Source organism: Aspergillus lucknowensis (genome assembly GCF_044049455.1).
Source record: "Aspergillus lucknowensis strain CBS 449.75 chromosome Unknown BJX67scaffold_70, whole genome shotgun sequence".
Lineage (NCBI taxonomy): Eukaryota > Fungi > Ascomycota > Eurotiomycetes > Eurotiales > Aspergillaceae > Aspergillus > Aspergillus lucknowensis.
Window position 1 is genome coordinate 86,929 of NW_027263614.1, and position 19,631 is coordinate 106,559.

At 54.6% G+C, this 19,631-nt stretch overlaps 9 protein-coding genes across 9 annotated transcripts; 5 read left to right on the forward strand and 4 right to left on the reverse strand.

Annotated features, from left to right (window-relative positions):
• Positions 1–431: 431 nt before the first annotated feature.
• Positions 432–2,130, reverse strand: BJX67DRAFT_391452 (chromate transporter-domain-containing protein; the record flags this gene model as incomplete). The annotated part of the gene is made up of 4 exons (XM_071034784.1): positions 432–750; positions 834–1,335; positions 1,402–1,526; positions 1,585–2,130. The coding sequence occupies 4 exons, from the start codon at positions 2,128–2,130 to the stop codon at positions 481–483; spliced, it is 1,443 nt and encodes a 480-aa protein (XP_070881266.1). The 3' UTR covers positions 432–480.
• A 197-nt stretch (positions 2,131–2,327) lies between these two features.
• BJX67DRAFT_366740 (bZIP transcription factor) lies at positions 2,328–3,482 on the forward strand. Its single transcript, XM_071030433.1, has 2 exons — positions 2,328–2,530; positions 2,593–3,482. The coding sequence occupies exons 1-2, from the start codon at positions 2,516–2,518 to the stop codon at positions 3,445–3,447; spliced, it is 870 nt and encodes a 289-aa protein (XP_070881267.1). The 5' UTR covers positions 2,328–2,515; the 3' UTR covers positions 3,448–3,482.
• A 920-nt stretch (positions 3,483–4,402) lies between these two features.
• Positions 4,403–5,285, reverse strand: BJX67DRAFT_309875 (class I SAM-dependent DNA methyltransferase). The gene has a single exon (XM_071027134.1). The coding sequence runs from the start codon at positions 5,220–5,222 to the stop codon at positions 4,548–4,550; it is 675 nt and encodes a 224-aa protein (XP_070881268.1). The 5' UTR covers positions 5,223–5,285; the 3' UTR covers positions 4,403–4,547.
• A 147-nt stretch (positions 5,286–5,432) lies between these two features.
• On the reverse strand, positions 5,433–6,032 carry BJX67DRAFT_366743 (uncharacterized protein; the record flags this gene model as incomplete). The annotated part of the gene is made up of 1 exon (XM_071030434.1): positions 5,433–6,032. The coding sequence occupies one exon, from the start codon at positions 6,030–6,032 to the stop codon at positions 5,694–5,696; it is 339 nt and encodes a 112-aa protein (XP_070881269.1). The 3' UTR covers positions 5,433–5,693.
• Positions 6,033–7,251: 1,219 nt separating this feature from the next.
• BJX67DRAFT_385786 (uncharacterized protein) lies at positions 7,252–10,421 on the forward strand (the record flags this gene model as incomplete). The annotated part of the gene is made up of 5 exons (XM_071033934.1): positions 7,252–7,703; positions 7,755–7,893; positions 7,945–8,502; positions 8,555–8,882; positions 8,935–10,421. 5 exons carry the CDS (start codon positions 7,252–7,254, stop codon positions 10,419–10,421), a joined length of 2,964 nt encoding a protein of 987 aa, XP_070881270.1.
• Positions 10,422–11,190: 769 nt separating this feature from the next.
• On the forward strand, positions 11,191–13,243 carry BJX67DRAFT_391454 (Ser/Thr protein phosphatase family protein; the record flags this gene model as incomplete). Its single annotated transcript, XM_071034785.1, has 2 exons — positions 11,191–11,584; positions 11,655–13,243. The coding sequence occupies exons 1-2, from the start codon at positions 11,251–11,253 to the stop codon at positions 13,241–13,243; spliced, it is 1,923 nt and encodes a 640-aa protein (XP_070881271.1). The 5' UTR covers positions 11,191–11,250.
• A 789-nt stretch (positions 13,244–14,032) lies between these two features.
• BJX67DRAFT_385788 (bifunctional terpene synthase/polyprenyl synthetase family protein) lies at positions 14,033–16,218 on the forward strand (the record flags this gene model as incomplete). Its single annotated transcript, XM_071033935.1, has 2 exons — positions 14,033–14,691; positions 14,742–16,218. The coding sequence occupies 2 exons, from the start codon at positions 14,033–14,035 to the stop codon at positions 16,216–16,218; spliced, it is 2,136 nt and encodes a 711-aa protein (XP_070881272.1).
• A 162-nt stretch (positions 16,219–16,380) lies between these two features.
• On the forward strand, positions 16,381–18,390 carry BJX67DRAFT_366751 (putative xylosidase/glycosyl hydrolase). Its single transcript, XM_071030435.1, has one exon. It carries the CDS (start codon positions 16,686–16,688, stop codon positions 18,228–18,230), a length of 1,545 nt encoding a protein of 514 aa, XP_070881273.1. The 5' UTR covers positions 16,381–16,685; the 3' UTR covers positions 18,231–18,390.
• Positions 18,391–18,522: 132 nt separating this feature from the next.
• On the reverse strand, positions 18,523–19,335 carry BJX67DRAFT_375405 (alpha/beta hydrolase family esterase; the record flags this gene model as incomplete). Its single annotated transcript, XM_071031687.1, has 1 exon — positions 18,523–19,335. The coding sequence occupies one exon, from the start codon at positions 19,333–19,335 to the stop codon at positions 18,523–18,525; it is 813 nt and encodes a 270-aa protein (XP_070881274.1).
• Positions 19,336–19,631: the final 296 nt, after the last annotated feature.

A 19,631-nucleotide genomic window follows, 5' to 3' on the forward strand; every position in this document is an offset into this window, starting at 1 on the left:
GGGCTCGCTCTTGAAGTTATATTACTAATTATAGCAGAATGCTTGCTTCCAATCTGGTCATGGTGGAAATATCATGGAGACAATGTGTTTGGGGACTCAACTTTGCCAACATCCCTGCCCGTTTGGCTGTCAACCTACATATTACCCTTGCGGTAATGCATAAAACTGCTCCAGGGCTGTTTTGGGATCTACGTCATCATGTGCCCTCCCCATCCTGCTTGTGCAACATGTACCAGCTACTGTAGCCCTAAATTTGGAGTGCTCTCTTGCTTTGCCTGCTAACATTAACTAACCAATACTATTTGCTATCATCTGCCTATTTCTATACTTTGTTTGACCTTAACAACTTATATCTTCTCTCTTATCTCAAGAATACCCCTTAGGTTCTACCCTTAGGAAGCATCAGTGGACCTGAATCTAACAAAGCTAACCTAGCAGACAGCTGTGAACATTGAACAGCAGCACATAACTTTGCCGCGATCAAACAAACAAGAATTGCCCCGCGAGAGCCCCAACCACCACCAGCAGAATTGGCGTGTATTTACTTGTAAATTTGTACAAGACCGCCAGCGCAAGGATGTAAAGCACCGCCGAGGGGGCACTTTTGGCGAGAATCTCCACAGCTTTCGTCGTGTCGATACCTTCGCGGTTCTCGGTCCTTTCGACGCTGGATCTCAAGGTTTGTGCGGCGATGATGGCGATGATTCCAATAACTGCGCCACAGAGCCCATCGAAGAAATCGGAGAGAAACTGCAGTAATATTGTTAGCGTTAGGGCCGACAATCCTTGAAAAAAGATCTATAAGGTAAGGAGGGATAAACCAAATTCCTTACCTTGTTGCGAACAAGCTTCTCCAGCATGTCATGTCCAGCAATGGTAAAAATGAAGCATGGAGCAAGCATTCCGATCGTGATGACCACTGCCCCCGCAAACGCAGTGCCCAGCCCACCATCAGTCAATCCGCCCTGGAAACCGACAAACGTGGCAAAGATAACTAGCGGCGCGGGCAATATATTGCCGATTGCGATGCAATCCAGGAAAATATTCGCTGGCAGCCAGCCACCCTTCAACACCGCTTCAACTTGTATGAACGGGATCGCAGTGTATGCACCACCAAAAGATAAACTTCCGGCCACCAGGCCCAGCGCAAGTAGGTTCGGCAGACTAGGCGTTTGGGCGATACCAAGGGCGAGAGACACCGCAGACGGGACACCGCGGAAGACCACGTAGATGGCGTAGCCGACATATTGGAGGATGAATAATGCGCCGGCGATGATCCATTTGCGGCGTGCAATAAAAGAGTAGATCACCCCGTAAAGGCCAAGAGATATGAAACTTGAAATAATAGTGTCAGTCAAGGTAGCATATGAGCAGAAAAGGAGACGGAAGGAGTGTCCGTACATGTTGATATGAAGCGCACTATTGAGCGCTGTGCAAAGTGCCGCTATGACCAAGAACGGGTCTGTTTTGCGAGTGGCATTGTCGATAATGCAATGCTCGGCAATTTTGTGCGTGGCTCGCAGGATCTAAATAGGTCTTGTTAAAACAAAACAGCTAGCATTCAGGGAGAGTCGGCGAGCGTACCATGGCGGAGACGATTGGCTGAATGGCCCTGAAAGAGGCATTAAAGTAAACATTCTCGAACCCGGCGAGCGAGTACAGATACGAGGCGAGGAGCATCAAGAGGAATCCAGGCAGGATAAAGCCAAGTCCGGCCACGATTCCGCCGATACGACCAGCAGACAGGCATCCGAAGAACATGCAGAGCTCCGCAGCCTCTGGACCCGGTAGAATCTGATAGACAGAGAAGACCCGCTGGAAGCGAGGCAGGGTAATCCATTTGTCCTGGATCACCAGGCGCTCCTTGATCAAGGCTATCTGGGCAACCGGTCCACCCCAGGCAAATAGGCCAAAGTTGTAGAAGAAAAACCAGAATAGCTTTAGTAAGGACAGGTGGGGGACATTGCTATTATCACGAAGTCCATCCTGGTCCTCCGCTGCAATGTTTTGCGCGACCTCTTGGGCATCTGGCGTGGCATTTTGCGCCTCAGGGTCTGTTTCGCTGCGTGACATGGAGGCAGGATCCTTGCCATCTGCCGGGAGTCGAGGTGATTCTGTTTGCACAGCCATCGGTATGTTATCGCTAACGAGCGGGGATAGGTACAAATAGGCATCCTCTTTGGCCCCTTGATCGAACAAATTCTTTCTTCCGTGTTTCGTCCGACATGATATAGATTGGAACGAAGCTCGAGGGACAGACACGCCAAATGTGATTGGCTAAACCAGGTTGTCCAATTCACTCCCGACAGCCAATGATTGACCGCCTGTCTGTCTCTCTTCCTTGGCAGTTGAGAATGCGTCTCCCCCGTCCTCGATCCCACGTGGAGTTCAAACTCGGCTGAAAAAGAAATTCTGGCCAGGGAGGCAACTTGACGGTTCTGCTGGACAATTTAAGGTTTATCCGCCCAAATGTGAGCAGAAATCTCTTTGCGTCCCCATTTTCGTCCTGTCCACCATGCCCACTCCGAAGGTAACCCCCATCGTATTTCCTGCTTCTTCAGAAAGGTCCCATCCGACTAATAGCCGGCCTAGGACACAGCCCGAACTGCTCGTTTGAGAGAGAACAAACGCCGTTCCCGGGAACGGCAAAGGCAATACACGCTAGACCTCGAGCAGCAGTTGAGACAGTTCCAGCAAAAGCGGATCGAAGCGACTGTGGAAGTGCAAACGGCCGCGAAATTAGTCGCCGAAGAGAACCGGCACCTACGCAGCCTTTTGTATCATCTTGGCGTGGATGACTCGGCGATTGCCGCATGGCTTGCGTCCCACGCGATATCAAAAACTACGACGGCTCTTCCTGGCCAACAGGAGCGCCCGAAGGTCCAGGCTGCAGCTAGTACATGCGTGTCAAACGCGGGGCTTTCCGTCGATCCGCAAGCGCAGTGCAACAGGGAGCAAGAGTCAAGCGATAATGACTGGAGCCTAACTGCCTGCGAGACCCTCTCTCTGCGTTCGAATTCTCCTCGTAACAGTGACTGTGTTTATGACAGGGCGCCGGAGGTCATGAAACCGGCTTCATCATTCAGTGGCACTGCAGAGTCATCTCTTCCTGCTCGGGGCAGAGTGTCCCCCAACCAGCCTACGCAAACCAATCACGCGCCGCATGAAGCTTCGCCCTGCAAACTATTGTCGCGCATTACTGCCGACTCTGTCGGGAATATGCCGCAGGTGATTAACCCCTCCGTGGAGGAGATGGAGCATGGTCTTTCTCAAGATGGGATTTCTTGCTCCGCTGCATATCAGTTGTTGATGCAACATGCTACCAGCGAGGAAAAGATTAATTCTTTGGCTCGAACCCTTGAGGAAGGATGTGTGCCTATCTCTCAGGGTGGATGTCAGGTCAAAACAAAGACGGTGGCGGAGGCTCTGGTGAATATCTGTCTTTGATGATAATCTGAATTACACAGGGGCAATGAAAAACATCATCTGAAAGTAAACATTCTCGAGCCCGGTTAGGATCAAGCATTTCATCACAGAAGCAACGAAACTGGTCGGTAATTAGTCACGTGGGTCCGGTCCGGGATCTGCGCCAAGCTTTCACCATCTGAGGCGCCTCCACCATCTCCAAACAACCTTAAATCTCGAACAAAGTCCTGGTGGGAGTCCATCAGATGGTGAATCAAGTGTGGTCCTACACTTGCTGACTCTGCTGCGTCTCCAAAGTTTGTTCTTCATTCTTCAACCACCAAGCGGATCTGCCAAGATGGACCTTCTGAAGTGGTTTCGTGTGTTGTTCCGGCGCTCTCTCTGTCTCCCAAAAGACCGCTTTCAGGATTAGAACGTCTACTGCCCGAACTCATCCTGTGCATCGCCGATTTTCTGGAACCTGATGATATTGTCTGCCTACGCCTATGCAGTCATACCATTCGCAACATGATCAAAGAACCGCGTCTACCAAAAGACAAAGCAACCACAGTGTCCCTCCTCACCCAAATCGCTCTCGACCTACCACACATGTTCTGTTGCCATCACTGCGGCAAGCTCCACCCAACCGCCAAGGTCACCCACCCAGCCTCAGAATTGGTTTATTCTCTCAGGGGCTGCCCGGATATGGAGCTCGTGGGGGTGGACCATGTTTTTGACCCCTTTCCGTCTCTCTTCGAGCTTCACAAATCATACCATCCATTGAACACCATCGTCGAAACGTACTCTGCAGCTCCAATTAAACGAGCCGCAGTTATCCCCGACGACCTCTGACGGCTGGTTATTTCGGAATGTTGAGACCCAGCTCGCGATTGGGCTCTAGTGCTGTTGAAGCGTCTGGCCCAGGAAAGGGACTCGGCGTAGTGAGAAGCTTGGACGCGCTCATCCCAGTCCATGGCACATATCGTGTAGAAGACGACGGGCGTTACTCTGCATAAGGAGGAGATGAGTTGGCAAGATGAGACCAACATCACCTGACATTGAGGGGTTGCAGCTGGATATTAGGAGCTGTGCATACCAAGTGTCTATACAGCTATAGCATCAAAGAGTTGCTGCAAATTTCTTTACAGTTCTATCCTCTTCAACACCACCATCCTCCCCCCACTCTCCTCCCCCTCAAGTATCCCAAACCTATCCAAGCTCACAACCTCAACAGCCCCCGAGCTCCTCAACTTCTCAACCTCATCCCTATACCCACCACTCCCCCAAACCTCCTCAAGCACCGTCGCAACAATCAACCCACCAGGAGTAGTCAATGCGACAAAATCCCCCAACACACGCGGCCCGACATGCCCCCTCGTCAACACACCCACACAAACAACGACATCGTAAACCCCAAAATCACTCGCAAGCAGCTGATTCAGATCTGCCGTCTGTAGCATGCGATACATGCCCTTCTGCCGCGCAACAGCCAGCATACCGGGACTGAGGTCGAGACCCGTGAGATCGAATTTCCCGGACAGTGACGAGCGAGACAGATACTCGCCCACGAGGCCCGTGCCGCAGCCTGCGTCGAGGATTCTCAATTTCTCAGCGCCGCCGGTGATATGAATATTCCGTACGATGGCCTCCGCCGCGCGCCGCGGGGACGCGTACCCGCCTGCATTGAGGCCCGAGTCGTAGGTCTCGGCCCATTCGTCGTAGAAGGTTTGCGTCTCTGTCTCGGAGGTTCCGGAGAGGGCGTAGGCGCGCTGGAGGTAGTGTGCTGTGCTGGTCGTGGTGGCTGGATTGTTGGACATTCTGTCTCTTAGGGAGAGGTACTTTGATGTTGCGGCGGGCTTCTTGGTCTCGCTGACATGGCCGTGTGGGTTGATGGAACTGGGGTCGGCCCACCCCGCTGTTGCCTCGGTAAATGGGGCGAATAAGATAAGATACCCGTAATCAGAGAAGTTGATCTTCGGCATCTCTATACTCCCCTCTTTCCACTATATCCGTCGATTCCGGTGAGAGGGCACTATAACTGACTATCCGGGCTCAAGTACTTGGCTCTTGTTATATAGAATACGTTACTAGTCTAACGGTTTGTCGGCTCTGGCCAGTATTGGGTGGGAGACTAGACATGAGAATGATGAAGATGATGAAGAGGAAGAATCTCAGAAGCGAAACCCATATTTAAACTAATGAGAACAAAGAAAAGGGGTAAACCCTACAGTAGCTTTTAGCTCTGCTGTTATCCTTTGGCGAAGCTCCCTCCTGCAGCTTCCTTTATATCAGAGGAGAGTTGCAGTCCTCACGCAAACGATTGGTGTACGTGGTCTGACGGGCCTGCTCGAAGAATCCCCTGTGTGCCCCGGCAGTTTGTCTATCTCAGGCATTCCCTCAACCCGGTCCTTGACCGTATACACCCAATCCCGCTCCTCCAGGAGCTCCCCCAGTGTCTTGTCCCCGGCATCCGAATCCAGCGTGTAAAGCCCATTCTCCAACAGAGTCGGTAAGCACTCCCACGCGCGATCCTCGTCTTCCAGCGCGTTCTGCAGAAGAGAGCGTCCCTCTTCGTCTCTTGTGCTGACGTCGGCGCCCTGCTTGACCAACAGCACGAAAACCCGCATCTCCCCTCTCTCGATGCAACAAGATAGTGGTGTCCGTCCTTCCACAGTCCGGGCATTGAGATTGATCCCCTCTGCTGTAATCAGCGTCTCCATAAAGTCCATATCGCGCTGGTTGAGAATAGCAATATGCAGCGCCGTCTTCCCATCTTCAAACATCCCAAGATTACTGTTCGCACCAAGCTCAAACATGACCCGCAGCGCAGGGATACACCACTTATCCGGCGCGGGCTTCCCATTCATCATCATGAGATGCAGCGGCGTGCACCCTTCCTCGTCCTGCGCGTCGATGTCCGCGCCGCTCTCAACCAGGATCCGGATCGCGGCGACGTGCCCCTCCTCCGCGGCGTAATGCAGCGGCGTCTTCTCCTCCTCGTCGCGCGCATGCACGTCTGCCCCGTTGCCGAGAAGGAAGCGGATAATCTTCGGGCTGCCCCCTAAAGCGGCCGCGTGGAGCGTTGTGTGTTTGTAGAGTGGATTAGAAGTATGGACGTCCGCGCCGTGCCTGATAAGGAGAATTACAGCTAGTAGATTCCGCTCATGTGCGTGGTAATGCAGGAGGGGTGGATCTCCGATGTCGTGGTCCTTGTCAAATTCGTCGAGCATGTCAAAGTTGGCGCCGTATTTCAAGAATTGCGCAATCACTGCGTCGCGGGTGCGGATTTCGTCTGTGAGCGGCAGTGGGAGTCCCTCTGGGTTCGTTAGCGGAGAGGGATGATTATATTCGTGCAGATCTTCCTCCGCTTGCTGGTAGAAGTTTTTGCGGGAACCTTGCGGTTCGAGGGGGGTGAGCTGGGCCCTGAGGCCAGAGCATTTTCCGTATTTGATGTTGCGCTTGTAGAGAATGGGCGTGAGGATGGTGTTGAGGTGTCTGCTTGTGCGGGCGAGGCGGGAGAAATGGTGCTGCCGTCTTACATGATTTGCGATAGAGAGGATGAGCTCGTTGGGGAGGTCGAGGAGATTCATCTTTCTTGACGTTGTTGACACGAGGCCTGGGCTGTTTTTCTTTGGACAGTCCCGGGCTTTGGATGGGCTTTGGATGGCGAGTTCAGCCTTGTCTCAGCCTTCGCTGCCGACGTGGAGCCAATCACGCTCTTCAGACGATACAGTCGGTGAAAGAAACAAAACGAGGCTGAGATTGAAGAAAGGAATTCATAACCCAGGCTGCCCCGACGCGTCTTCCCCACTCTGAATCTGCTGCCAAGTTTCTCGCCCGTGCGAGATGACCGACCCGTTCTCGATCAGTGGCGGCGTGGTGGGGGTAGTCTCCCTCGGCATTACGGTCTGTCAAGGGTTCCAGCGATACTATGGACCGTGGAAGAGCTTCGACGATGAAATCCAAGGCTTTACGGCAAAGCTCGAGGGTCTGCTGGATACACTGCGAGTGCTCGAGGGATTCCTCTCGCCCGAAAACGAGCTGGAACTCCCTTCCGAGAGTTATAAAAATCTGGTCTCCCGGCATCTGAAGGCCTGCCAGAAAGCGTGCAGCCGGCTCGAGGAGATGCTAGAAAAGTGCAAGTCAAGCGACACAAGCGCTCCGTTCGTCAGAAAGCATGACTGTTTACGGTTGAAGAGAGCGGTTTATCCGTTTAAGAAGGAGACCTTGACGTCGCTTTCTCAGATCGTCTCGGACCTTCAGGATAACCTTAGCCTCGGCCTTCAGCTTTTGCAAAGGTTAGTTGTCTTTCGAACAATGTGTTTGTGACATGAATTAAGGCATACAAGTGCTCTGATGAGCCAGCAGCAAACGCAGATACTGAACCTTATATCACGAACTTCGTCAATTGATGTACGAACGACCAGGATACTGGACGTGGTCGAAAGCACCAGTGCTTCAGTCAGTTATCAAGCTCTTATTCAGCAGGTATATCGAGCGTCGGAATCAACGTTACCTAGCTTCTCTAACATCGTATAGACATCTTGCCTCAGTCGAGCTGCGAGCTCCGCTACGGTAGAACCGAGTACGCTACGAGATCTATGCAACCAACAGCGCGTCGTGGAATCGTGCTGGCGCAGGAAACGAATAATGAGACTGTCTGGCTCACCCATTGACTTGATCTCACGTTACTGTACCTGCCGCCGGAAGCCACGCTTCTTATCCATGTTTGGATTTTCCGTCTTTACCCTCCACGAGGCGTCCTGTCCGCTGTATGTGGACCGCCAACAGGCAATAGGCGTCGCCGGAAGCTACACATTCTGCAATCGGTTTCTTGGATTATCTATTCGAGTGATGATGACGTTGACAAAAGGGGCTGGGGCCTTTGGTGTTAGCCCTGCAATTCAGGTGCATGCAGTTGTGAGCGAAGAAGCCCCCGCGTTCAAATTACTGAGAGAGGTACAAAACGCAGGATGGGATGGCAGAAATATTCTGAGGGTGATGGAAGATACGAAGACTCGTGTCCTCCAGCTGCTTGCCAAAAGGGACAAAGCAGCTCCCACCGATCGGCTCTCGGACGGCCGCACGCTTTTACATGTAAGTGCCATATGTGGAGTGACTTGCGATCACCTTGCTGACAAACCCGAAGTATTTAGGTGACATTATGTGGGCTCAGTCAAGATGGGGACGTGATCCACGGTGTCACTTGTCGCTGCGGGCTCTAGTACAGGCGCTGATCGAGGCCGGTGTCCCGATAGAGGAGGTGACCGTTCACGGCCGGACGGTCCTAGACACCTGGATCTGGACATCGAGTATTGTTCAGGCAGGAGATATTGCGGCTGGCCTTCTACAAGATTTACTCAAAGCCGGGAGTTGCATTGGATCACTCAAACAACATGACGATGACTTGCACCGGGTCTACATTACTCAGTTGGTTGAGTTCATCCGACTGCTCTTACAAGCAAGCGATATAGACGGTGAGTACCTGTCTCCATCGCCTTTTGTTATGATCACATCCTGACTTGATAGAATTTGAGTTTACTCAAATTGAGCGGGCAATATTAACGAGGTCTGAAGAGGCGCTTCGGCGTTGTCTACACTTCTTCCCCGAGGCTGCTAGCCCCAGCCCTGACACCCTTTTGTGCATGTGCGTGGGATGGCCGGCCGGGCTAATGATCATTCTCGAGTCCTCCTTATCTCTCTCGCACGAGTCGATTTCGGATTGCTTTGTGATGGCATGCAATCGAGAAGAAATTGAGAGCGCATCAATTCTGCTCCAGCATGTGGATGGAGGAGGACCCTTTTCTTTAACAGCAGCTGTTAGGTCCCGAAGCACTGGGCTTTTACAGGGGACGATTTCCAAGCTAGCTTCAAGCCGACAGAAGCTCCAAGAATCAGCACTCTACAACCTCCCTTCTCAAACCGTCCGCTCTCTTGGGCTACCGACACATGCCCTCCTGGACACCCGTGCCTGGTCCGTCTATACGGCGTTGAGGGCACAAACTCCTAAGGAGATGCCGACGTCTTATTCGGATCGAGGTTCCGTATACGGATATATTGCATGCAATAGAGCTGCGGCCGAGCTTCTGTATGAGGCTGGCTTCAATAACTTGAATCAATGCGATGAAGATGGTCGGACGCCATTGATGTGGCTCCAATCATTTGGTGAAGATGAGCTCAGAAACTTTGCATCTTTCGCGCACTGGATGGTAAGCAAAGGTGCTAAACTTCATCAGAAATCTAAATCGGGGTATCCCGCAGTTTACTATCTTGCAGAGACCTTTGGAGAAAGCTACGAGACGTGCTTGCATGGAAGACTGATAAGCGTGTTTAACTCGACCTGCCCGGATATCACGATACAAACCGTAAAGAGAGAATTACGGTCTTTGATAGAGTCACAGCCCATCGATGGCGCGAGACTTCTCTCCAGCCTACTTACGGACGAATTCCGCGATCATTGCGAATGCGCATGCTCAGAAGGCGGATGCTCGTCGTTAACACGGCTCCTAAGGGGTTTCTGGCGTACCTGGTTCGGAAGAATGCATATAAAGATGATTGGGCCTGCCATGATTGACGAACTGCAAATGGTCGCATACGACTTTTTAACGGACGACGATAGAACAATGATTGCTTACGACACAATCCGCTACCTTACGTTTGAGGCTCTGGAGCTAACACACACATGCCATGCCCTTATAAGGGACGGCGAAAGCCAATTAAGTCGGGATGAGATTGATGAATTGCGCGAGGAGGAATCTCTGCTTATTGCTCAACTTGAAGAACTGGTGCTCGAGTTTAAGCAGCAGTATGATCAGCTGAAGATTGGGATATATGAATTCCTCGAGGCTTATTGGGACCTACGAATGAAAGAGGTTCTTGCACCAGCTGCAATGGACCCGGAGGAAAGGAGGCGCGTCGAGGAGATTGGTGTAGTTTTATCTGATGACCCCGAGTCGGAGGCTGAGCCTGAAGAAGTTGGAGAGTGGAGCACCCAAGGCTCTGGCGACCAGCCCTAGCGCTGTTTTACTTGCTTTGGTATTGGGTTTGGCACTGGGATACTTGAGAACCGTATATATACTGCAAATAAGCAGCTTCTTCAATGCCACTGTACTGTTTCACATATCAAATTAGCAGAAACTAAGCTCCAGTCTTGTAGGAACTCTATCCACAGCCCCATTCTCGTATAAAGCTGTCCTGCCATCGAGTATATACCACGCCCGACGGGCCGTCTCGACGCTTCCCGACGGTGAAGCTCTGGCCAGCAACGCAGGTGACCAGCCCGCCGGAATGTGAGGTGTATTCTGCACTCAATAGGAGATCATTGCCTTGCTTGCATGGTAGTTGACGTGTATCAACGGGCGAAGGCGAAGAGACAGCATGACAAGCAAACAGCGAGTCTTATCGGCGTTAGGGCTCGGGAAGTTGACGGAGAGACGCTCAAGTATGAGACTCCCGCTTGAGCGAGAGGCGAGCTGAAAAGTGGCCCGCGTGTTTTGCCGCATTCTCCTCTGTGCATTGTGACGAGGTGTCGAGGCCGGAGTTTTGATACACCGCACGCGCCGGGGAACCCAGAGCAACCTGTCGCTGCTGGGGCTTAGAACACCGTTTCTCCGGGCGACACGGGTGCCATGCGGTTCGTCCTGGTGATAGGATTTTTTTTATTGGTTCTTCCCTGTGTTGTGTCACCTCAGTCAGACCGACAATCCACTCCCCCGAGAGGGACTGCTTGGACGATCAGTAGTACTTTCGTCGGATGGCTGAAAAATACTCCTAATCCCTCTTCTCACCCCAAGTTTCTGTCGCATTCTCAGCATCTCCATATCAAAAGAAGGCTTGTGTACTTGCATGGTCAGCATGCGGTTCCTGTCTTTCCTCTCGGCCACAACCCTAACCCTGGCTGTAGCCACGGCTACAGTCACTACATCGGATGGAACTACCAGTTCGCACAAGATATACCCCCGTCAGCAGAAAGAAGCGCACAATGCCACCGAGAAACCATGGAGGCCGCTTCCCTGGGGCAAAGTCAACTTCATCCACACGACAGATACGCACGGATGGCTGGATGGACACGCAAACGTGCCCAGCTGGGGCGGCGACTGGGGCGATTTAGTATCCTTTGTCAAGCACATGCAGGACAAGGCGTTTCAGAAGAAGGTCGATCTTCTTCTCGTCGACAGTGGTTAGTTCTCTGCGTTTCAGTTTTTATGTTCAAGCAGCACGCTTTGGCTGATTGCTCTTTTTTTCTCTAGGAGACTTCCATGACGGCGGTGGCCTGAGCGATAGCACTAGCCCTAAGGGAGCGGTCTCGGATAGCATCTTCGAGAATATCGACTACGACCTGGTGACGGTGGGGAATCACGGCGTGCGGACTGGGGAAGAGGCACTGAACATCCACCGCAACCTGTCGAGGATATACGGCGAGCGGTTCCTAACCAGTAACATGGACGTGCGAGTAGACGGTAAACTCGAGGCGATAGGAAACCGGTACCGCGCATTCCAGACCAGAAACGGGCTGCGCATCGTCGCCTTCGGGGTGACGACTGAAGATTCCCTGCGTGATAAAACCAATACCGAGTGGTACAGCGCAGAGCAAATGTTTGGCGAGAAGTGGTTTGAGGAAGCCATGAAGGTAGAGGCGGATCTGTACGTGATTGTCGGGCACGCACCGACGTACTCGCCCTGCCTTGATCTGAAGCAGGATAACCCCCTGGTGTGTCTGCGTGATCGGATCCGGAACTCCACGACCAAGCCTATCCAGATCTTTGGTGGGCATGCACACCATCGCAACTTTACGTGCTACGACGAGACGTCGTCTGGCATTGAGTCTGGGAAGTACGGCGACACGGTGGGCTGGGTGGCCCTGGCCGACGTGCCCTCGCCTACCTGGACGGGTACAAAAGATGCACTTCCCAACCCGAAGCCCGAGAATAACTGCACCGCAACGGCGACTTACCGTCTCGACCGACGATACCTCGACTGGAACCGTCTGACCTTCGCATACCATACCGTCGGCCTGGAGGCTGACAACGTCTCCGTGCCCGCGACCTTTGACACGCCGCTCGGCCGTAAAGTCACCGATGATATCTCCAAGGCCCGGCACCAGCTCAACCTCACGTACTACCTGGGCTGCGCAAAGGAGGACTACTGCTATAACTGCAAGGGGGTAGGGGAGGACGGCAACATCTACGAAGTCCTGAAAGACGCGCTTTCGGATGTCGTCGTGAACAAGGAGCGTGCCACGGTCCCGCGCGTGGTGTGGGCCAACGAAGGCACAATCCGCGATAATATCTACCAGGGTCCGTTCTATCTGGGTGATGCGTATGCCATCGTGCCCTTCCCGAATACGTTCGAGTATATTCCCAATATGCCGTGTGCTTGTTTCGAGAAGATGGTTAAAAAGCTGGACTTAAATGCCACTGTGTCCTGCCCTAGTGGCCAGGACTGCCCCAGCGTCGACGACGCCCCAGCCACCCACCTCGAGCTCAGGAGCCTTAGAGAGGACAAAAACGCAAGCCCAGGGTACACAACCCACGACGGCCTCGGCGACGACGGCGACGACACGCTTCACTCAAAAATCAACGAGACAGAGGCCTACACGAAACTGTTCTGGAGCAACGCCGGCTTCCCGAACCCCCCGCAGTACCCGCCCTCTTTCGACGTCGTCTTCACCAGCTACGTGGGAACAAAGCTCCTCAAAGCGCTGAAGGGGACGCCGTATACCGATAAAGACGTGAAGCCTTACCTGCCGTCAGAGTATACAAGCCGCGAGGTGCTTCCCGACTATGCAGCGAGGCATTGGAAGAAGGATATTAATGAATGTCCGATTCGGCAGCCGTAGGATCGGTATTAGTAGTGCTGTAGAAGAGATGGAGGAGTCTCAGAGAGTGCCGGGGACTGGAATTGATATAAGATACTTCGGAAGAAATTGGAGCAACGACGAGATTAGGACGTCCTGATGTCTAGTAATGCTGGATTATGCTCGATTATGACACTCACTCGTAGAGCTCGCGTACTTCGCTTAATAGAGTGAATAAGTGTACCTCCCCATGACTCCGGTGGCCATCCACGAGAAAGACAGCGGTCGACCGGTGAAGGATCACTTGTTTCCCTCGCTCTTCAATTGGTCCCTCCCAAGATGGCGAACATGAAGTCTATCGCAGGCCTCCTCGCAGGTATTAAAACCCCTCGATAGACCGTAGTTAGTGTAGCAAGTCAGATTCGTCAACCTATCTTATCCCTCTCATTCCTCCGCGACCTCCCCGTATCTCGCACCCCCGTGACTCGTCATAGCCCAGGGAGACAAGTCCAGACCGCGACGAAGACCAAAATCAATTATCAACCCCGCAACCACTTGACTTGCAAAGAAAGGGTTCTCCGGCTGACGGCGGCCCAAAGTACCCCGCATGATGCATGCTGCGTCCTCAGCCCCGCCAGGCCATTGGGTAGCAGGATGCATATGCCTCCCGATACGGACCGAGCTGCCTAAATCGCAAATCTCATTTTTGAGGAGGCAATTGGAGAAGAGTCCAGAACGAGAGGAACAAAGCTGAACAAAAGAAGTCTTTCTGTCTCAAATCGTCACTCACAAACCTACTGCTCCGCCGAGAAACCCCATTCGAGTCGTATCATGTACAACCAAGTAATCCCCTACCCGGAAGTTCCGTTCAGGTCTTCGCATCCCGTCAGCGAAGATGCAATGCGCGAGGCAGGCTGCTTCACGACCATCGGAGCCCGACTCAACGTGGCGGATGACCGAGCAGACACCGGAAGCAAACGTGCAGTCGACGACTCCGCGCGAACGTTCAATCGCGGACAAAGTAACAAGCCTTTTTGTACTGCTTCGTTGGCAGGCAACATGGTCAGCCTGTCGTACCCAGAGGTCCTGCCCGAGAGGATAGAGATTGTTGCGTATACCGCGGAGCTGGGGTTTTTGCACGATGGTATAACACTCTTCCTCCCGGAAGTTCTTATAGAGCTAATGGACCAGGTTCAAGATTTCACAGAGACGGATGACGTTGCATCGCTGTCTGCCGTCCATGAGCGTCTCGCCAGCGCCCTCGATCCGAACAGCACGGCGACCACAGACGGGTCGATGAGGGGCCTCCTCATGAAGAAGATCTTCTCCGCCGTTGTCCTGGAGTGTCTCGAGATCGACCTGCAGGCCGGTCTGGACATGATGAAGAGCTACTCGGCGGAGTGGCTGCGGGTCGTGGATGGCCATGGGATACCGCATTTTCGCACCCTCGACGAGTACCTGGAGCATCGGATCCGGGACTCGGGGTCGCGGTACGCCGCTCTTACTCCTTGATCCAGAGAGATAATCTGACTGCTACCAGGGTCGCCATCTGGCGAATCGCGTTCGGCATGGGCATCCGGCTCTCACAGGCAGAATACAGCATGATGGAGTCTCTCTTCAAAGCAGCTATGCGGCCAACTGTGCTCTCAAACGACTTCTACAGCTGGAGCAAGGAGAGAGGGCAGCTGCGGCACCGGACCACGAACGCCGTACTGTTCTATATGAACACCGGGCTAGTGGAGGAGGACGCAATAGCCCGCGTGAAGCAGGATATCCTGGACCTTGAGGCCAGCTTCTTGAAGGCCCGAGATGTCTTCTGTCGGGCGCGCCCTGATCTACCGGTTCATCTAAAGATGATGGTGAATTCCCTCGCGCCGTTGATAGGCGGGTACCACTACTGGGCCTGTGTCTGCCCGCGGTATAACTCCGCCGAGAGTCGTACGAACAGTTCAAGCGCGGAGGATGGGTTTGAGAATGTCCAGGTTCCCGTAGACCATCCATCGCCACGACGTCTTGTCGAGCGATTGAGACAGACCACCCCGGATTGTTCTCCGACCCCCAAACTCGACCAGACCAGCCTCGACACCCCGATCCGCTACATCCAGTCCCTCAGCTCGAAGAACGTTCTCCCGCAGCTGGTCGATGCATTCAACCTCTGGTTCGGCCTCCCCGCCGCATCTGTCGCCCTCGTCAAAGACATTGTCAGCGACCTGCACAATGCCTCGCTCATCCTCGACGATATCCAGGATAGCTCGCTCCTCCGGCGCGGCGGCACCGCGGCACATGTTATCTTCGGCGAAGCGCAAGCTATCAACAGTGCGACGTACATGTTTGTTCGTGTTGCGAAGTACGTACATGCACATGGATCCTCTAGTCCCGCCCTCATGACGGCTCTCCTCGAGGACCTGGAAACGCTCTTCACGGGCCAGAGCTGGGAACTCAACTGGAGGTTTACAGGACGCTGTCCGTCCGAAGAGGAGTACATGTCCATGGTTGACTGCAAGACCGGCGCGTTGTTCCGAATGCTTCTGCGCTCGATGCTTGCTCTTGCCGGCGGCGAAGATGACAAAACGTTGATTGAAAATACCAGCTTTGACCAACTCACCCGACTTATGGGCCGGTGGTACCAGATCCGCGACGACTACATGAACCTGCAAAGTGCAGACTATACCCAAAAAAAAGGGTTTGCAGAAGACTTGGACGAGGGCAAGTGCTCGTACCCGGTCGTGCAGTGCTGTGCGGACCCGATGCGTAGGGAGATCCTGACGGGTCTTCTGCTGCGACGGGACAGGGCACGCGTGCCGAGGCTGCCGGATGAAAGTAAACGGCAGATTTTGGGCATGATGAATGATGCCGGCGCGATGGAGGAGACGTGGTGGGTGATTATGCGGTTGCAGGGGGAGATTGAGCGCGATATTGGGCGGTTGGAGGGGGTGCTGGGGGAGAAGAATCCGATTCTGAGGGTTTTGATGAAGGTACTCGGGAATATTCCACCCGTGGACGGAGGGCCACTGTGAGGTTTTTTTTCCCTTGAGAGGTTGGATATGTGATCATCCAGCATGGACATACAACGTAAGAAATCTGCTGTTCGACTGTTGCCGTCTAGCCTCCCTTTTCCACCAACGGGGAGTGCATACTGTTTGACTTCGCTCCGTCTGTGCAGGTGGTGATTCAGGAACCTGGATCCTGCATGTTTGAGGGACCTCAACTTGAAACGCAGGGCGAATCCGGGGAAGCGGGGATGGGCTTGTCTCGATGCTTCAGGAAAGGAGTTTCGGCCGCAGTCTGGAGCTCCGGTGGAGGCAGCCTCCCTATTTGCCTGCTCTCGACTCTTCACGCCTCTGTTGTTGATCGCAATTATTAACCGACCAAAGGAGCCGGTGCAGGCGCTGCTGGACTCGGTTAATTCGTGAGGATAAAACCTGCCCCGATCTCCAAGACGACAGATTCTCCAAGTCCCACGCTTCTCCAATTCAACTTCACCATGAAGAGCCTTCTCTCTGCCTCGCTGGCCCTCGCTCCAGCCATGGCCCAGCTCACCAACCCGATCTTCTGGTCCGACTTCGCCGATCTCGAGGTCATCCGCGTCGACGATGCCTTCTACTACACCTCGTCGAATATGCACTACTCGCCGGGCGCCCCGGTTCTGCGGTCGTACGACCTCATGAACTGGGAGTTCATCGGCCACGCCATCCCCGAGCTCGCCTTTGGCGACGCGTACTACCTCGAGGGCGGCCAGGCCTACATCCAGGGCACCTGGGCGTCGACCCTGCGCTACCGCGAAAGCACCTCCACCTTCTACTGGATGGGCTGCATCGACGGCGTCACATACGTCTACACCGCCACCGACCCCGCAGGCCCCTGGACGCAGTCCTCCACCATCGGCACCTGCTACTACGACTGCGGCCTGCTCTTCACCTCGGACGACAAGATCTACGTCGCCTACGGCAACAGCGGGATCTCCGTCGCCGAGCTCTCCGCCGACGGCGACGCCCTCAGCGAGGTCAGCACCCAGCTCGTCTTCCCGCAGGATGACGCAGGCTACATCGAGGGATCGCGCTTCATCGAGCGCGACGGCACCTTCTACATCCTGACCACGCACCCCGCGGCCGAGGAGCACGTCCTCAAGTCCACGTCTGGCCCCATGGGCCCCTACGAGCGCCGCCCGCTCGTCACCAGCGTGCCCAGCCCCGTCGAGGGCACCGGGTTCCCACACCAGGGCGGGCTCGTCGACACCCCCAACGGAGACTGGTACTACACGGCGTTCATCGACGCGTACCCGGGCGGACGCATCCCCGTCTTCGCGCCGATAACCTGGGACAGTGACGGGTGGCCGACGGTGCAATTGGTCGACGGCGGCTGGGGCGCGACGTACGATGCCCCGAATATCACGCCATCTGGGGACACCGTGAACTCGTTCCAGCCGTATACGGAGAACTTCACGGGGTCTGCGCTGTCCGCGCAGTGGGAGTGGAACCATAACCCCGACAACGACGCGTGGAGTGTTGGCGAGGGCGGCCTGACGCTCTCGACGGCGACCGTCACGGATGATCTGTATGCGGCGAAGAACACGCTCACGCACCGCATCCTGGGCCCGACCTCGTCCGGCACGATCCATCTGGATATTAGCTCGATGGCTGCGGGCGACCGCGCGGGCCTGGCGCTGCTGCGCCACTACTCCGCGTGGATCGGGGTCGTCAACGACGGCGGCTCGTCGCACATCAGTGTGACGAGCGGTCTCGAGATGGACAGCGACTGGAACACGGTCTCGACAGGCAGCGAGACCGCGACAGCCGAGCTCTCTGGGACGGAGGTGTGGCTGCGCCTCAACGCGGATATCAGTCCCGGCGGGGCGGCGGGCCAGTTCTCGTACAGCCTGGACGGGGAGACCTTCACGGACTTGGGGGATCCGTATGCGATGGACACGAACTGGGAGTTCTTCATGGGGTATCGGTATGGGATCTTCAACTTTGCGACGACGGACCTGGGGGGGAGTGTCACCGTGTCGTCTTTCGAGCTGGCTGCGTAGGCTCGGCTGGTTGCGTACTCTATAGCTGTGCTATCTCATTTCTCAATGTACTCACTATCTGCATCGGGATTGCAATAAGTCAACCCTCGAGTCACACTGTACATATCTGGTAGTGATCTATATTAACAGCACTACTGTCTCGGCTCACTGCTATTATCCGAAAACACTTCATTCACAGGCCAGCTAACTCTTCAGCTATAGACAGGGTGTCGTCCAACAGCTCCAATCTCAATACAGTCAAATCACACACGACCATCGAGCAAGGACAGGACAGTCAAGCAAATCCAGCCAGCTAGAACTGCGTAAAGAAAGTCCAAATCAACTCAGGGGTAAACGACTCGCCAGCGCCCGCATCACTCGGCGTCGGCTCATGGTCCCCATCAAACGCAACCCACTCCACAGGATACCCCTCCGTGCACCCGGTATAATCCGTGACAATGTGCGTGCCGCTGCCCTGCGCCGGCTCCTCCGGGTTGCCAGGGTCACACCCATTCAGCTCGACAAACTTATCGCGCAGCTGGTGGCCCATGTCAATAGGAAGCACGCTATCATGCACGCCATGCTGCCCGAAGTACGCCACCGGCGTCGTGCCCCCATCACACCCACTGATCTCAGCACCGGAAAGCACCGCCACAGCGCGGACGACCTCGGGCCGCGAGCACGCAAGGGAATAGCTCATGCCGCCGCCCCAGGACCAGCCCGTCGCAAAGATGCGGGTCGAGTCAATGCACAGGTCGCCCTGGAGGGTCTCGAGGAGGGCGTCCGTGAAGGCGATGTCCTCGCCGTTGGTGTTGGCCCAGCCGTTGTTGAACCCCTGGGGTGCGATGAAGATCGTTGGGTCCGACGCTGCGAGCGCTGACAGGCCGTAGTACCCGCCCTCGGCGACGTTGTCCATTGTCCCGTCGCGCCAGTGGTACGCGATCACGAAGCGATGCTCCGTGGCCGGGTCGTAGTTGTCGGGGAGCTGCAGGATGTAGTCGCGGGCTTGGCCGTTGACGTCGATGGTGTTGTACCCGTTGACGAGGGTTGGTTGGTCGCCGCAGGCGGCGGCGGCCAGGAGGGCGTGGCCCGTGGCGAGGAGAGCGGTGGTCTTGAGGGAGGGCATTTTCATAGAAGGATTGAAGGGCAGTGGTGGGTGACAGGAGAGCAAGAACTCAGAGAGGAGGAGGTGTCCTTTATACCTTTTTTTCTGGTCTGTCTGAAGATCGGCGACCGTGCCATGAGGGTATACAATAGCCAAAAAGGACGCAAGGAAATTAACCGAACCACTAACGAAGCAGATCCGGGGAAGCGCAATCAACCTCAAACAGCTCTCCCCAGTTCTTCAGCGGACCTCCACACCACATCTTCTTGGCGACGGCAGTTCCAGCGGCGTCCAGACTGCCGAACACCAGCCAAGAC

Excerpts from the sequence above, each read along its gene's own strand:
- BJX67DRAFT_309875 (XM_071027134.1), bottom strand. The coding sequence starts at position 5,222 with ATGTCCAACAATCCAGCCACCACGACCAGCACAGCACACTACCTCCAG.
- BJX67DRAFT_366751 (XM_071030435.1), top strand. The coding sequence starts at position 16,686 with ATGAAGAGCCTTCTCTCTGCCTCGCTGGCCCTCGCTCCAGCCATGGCC.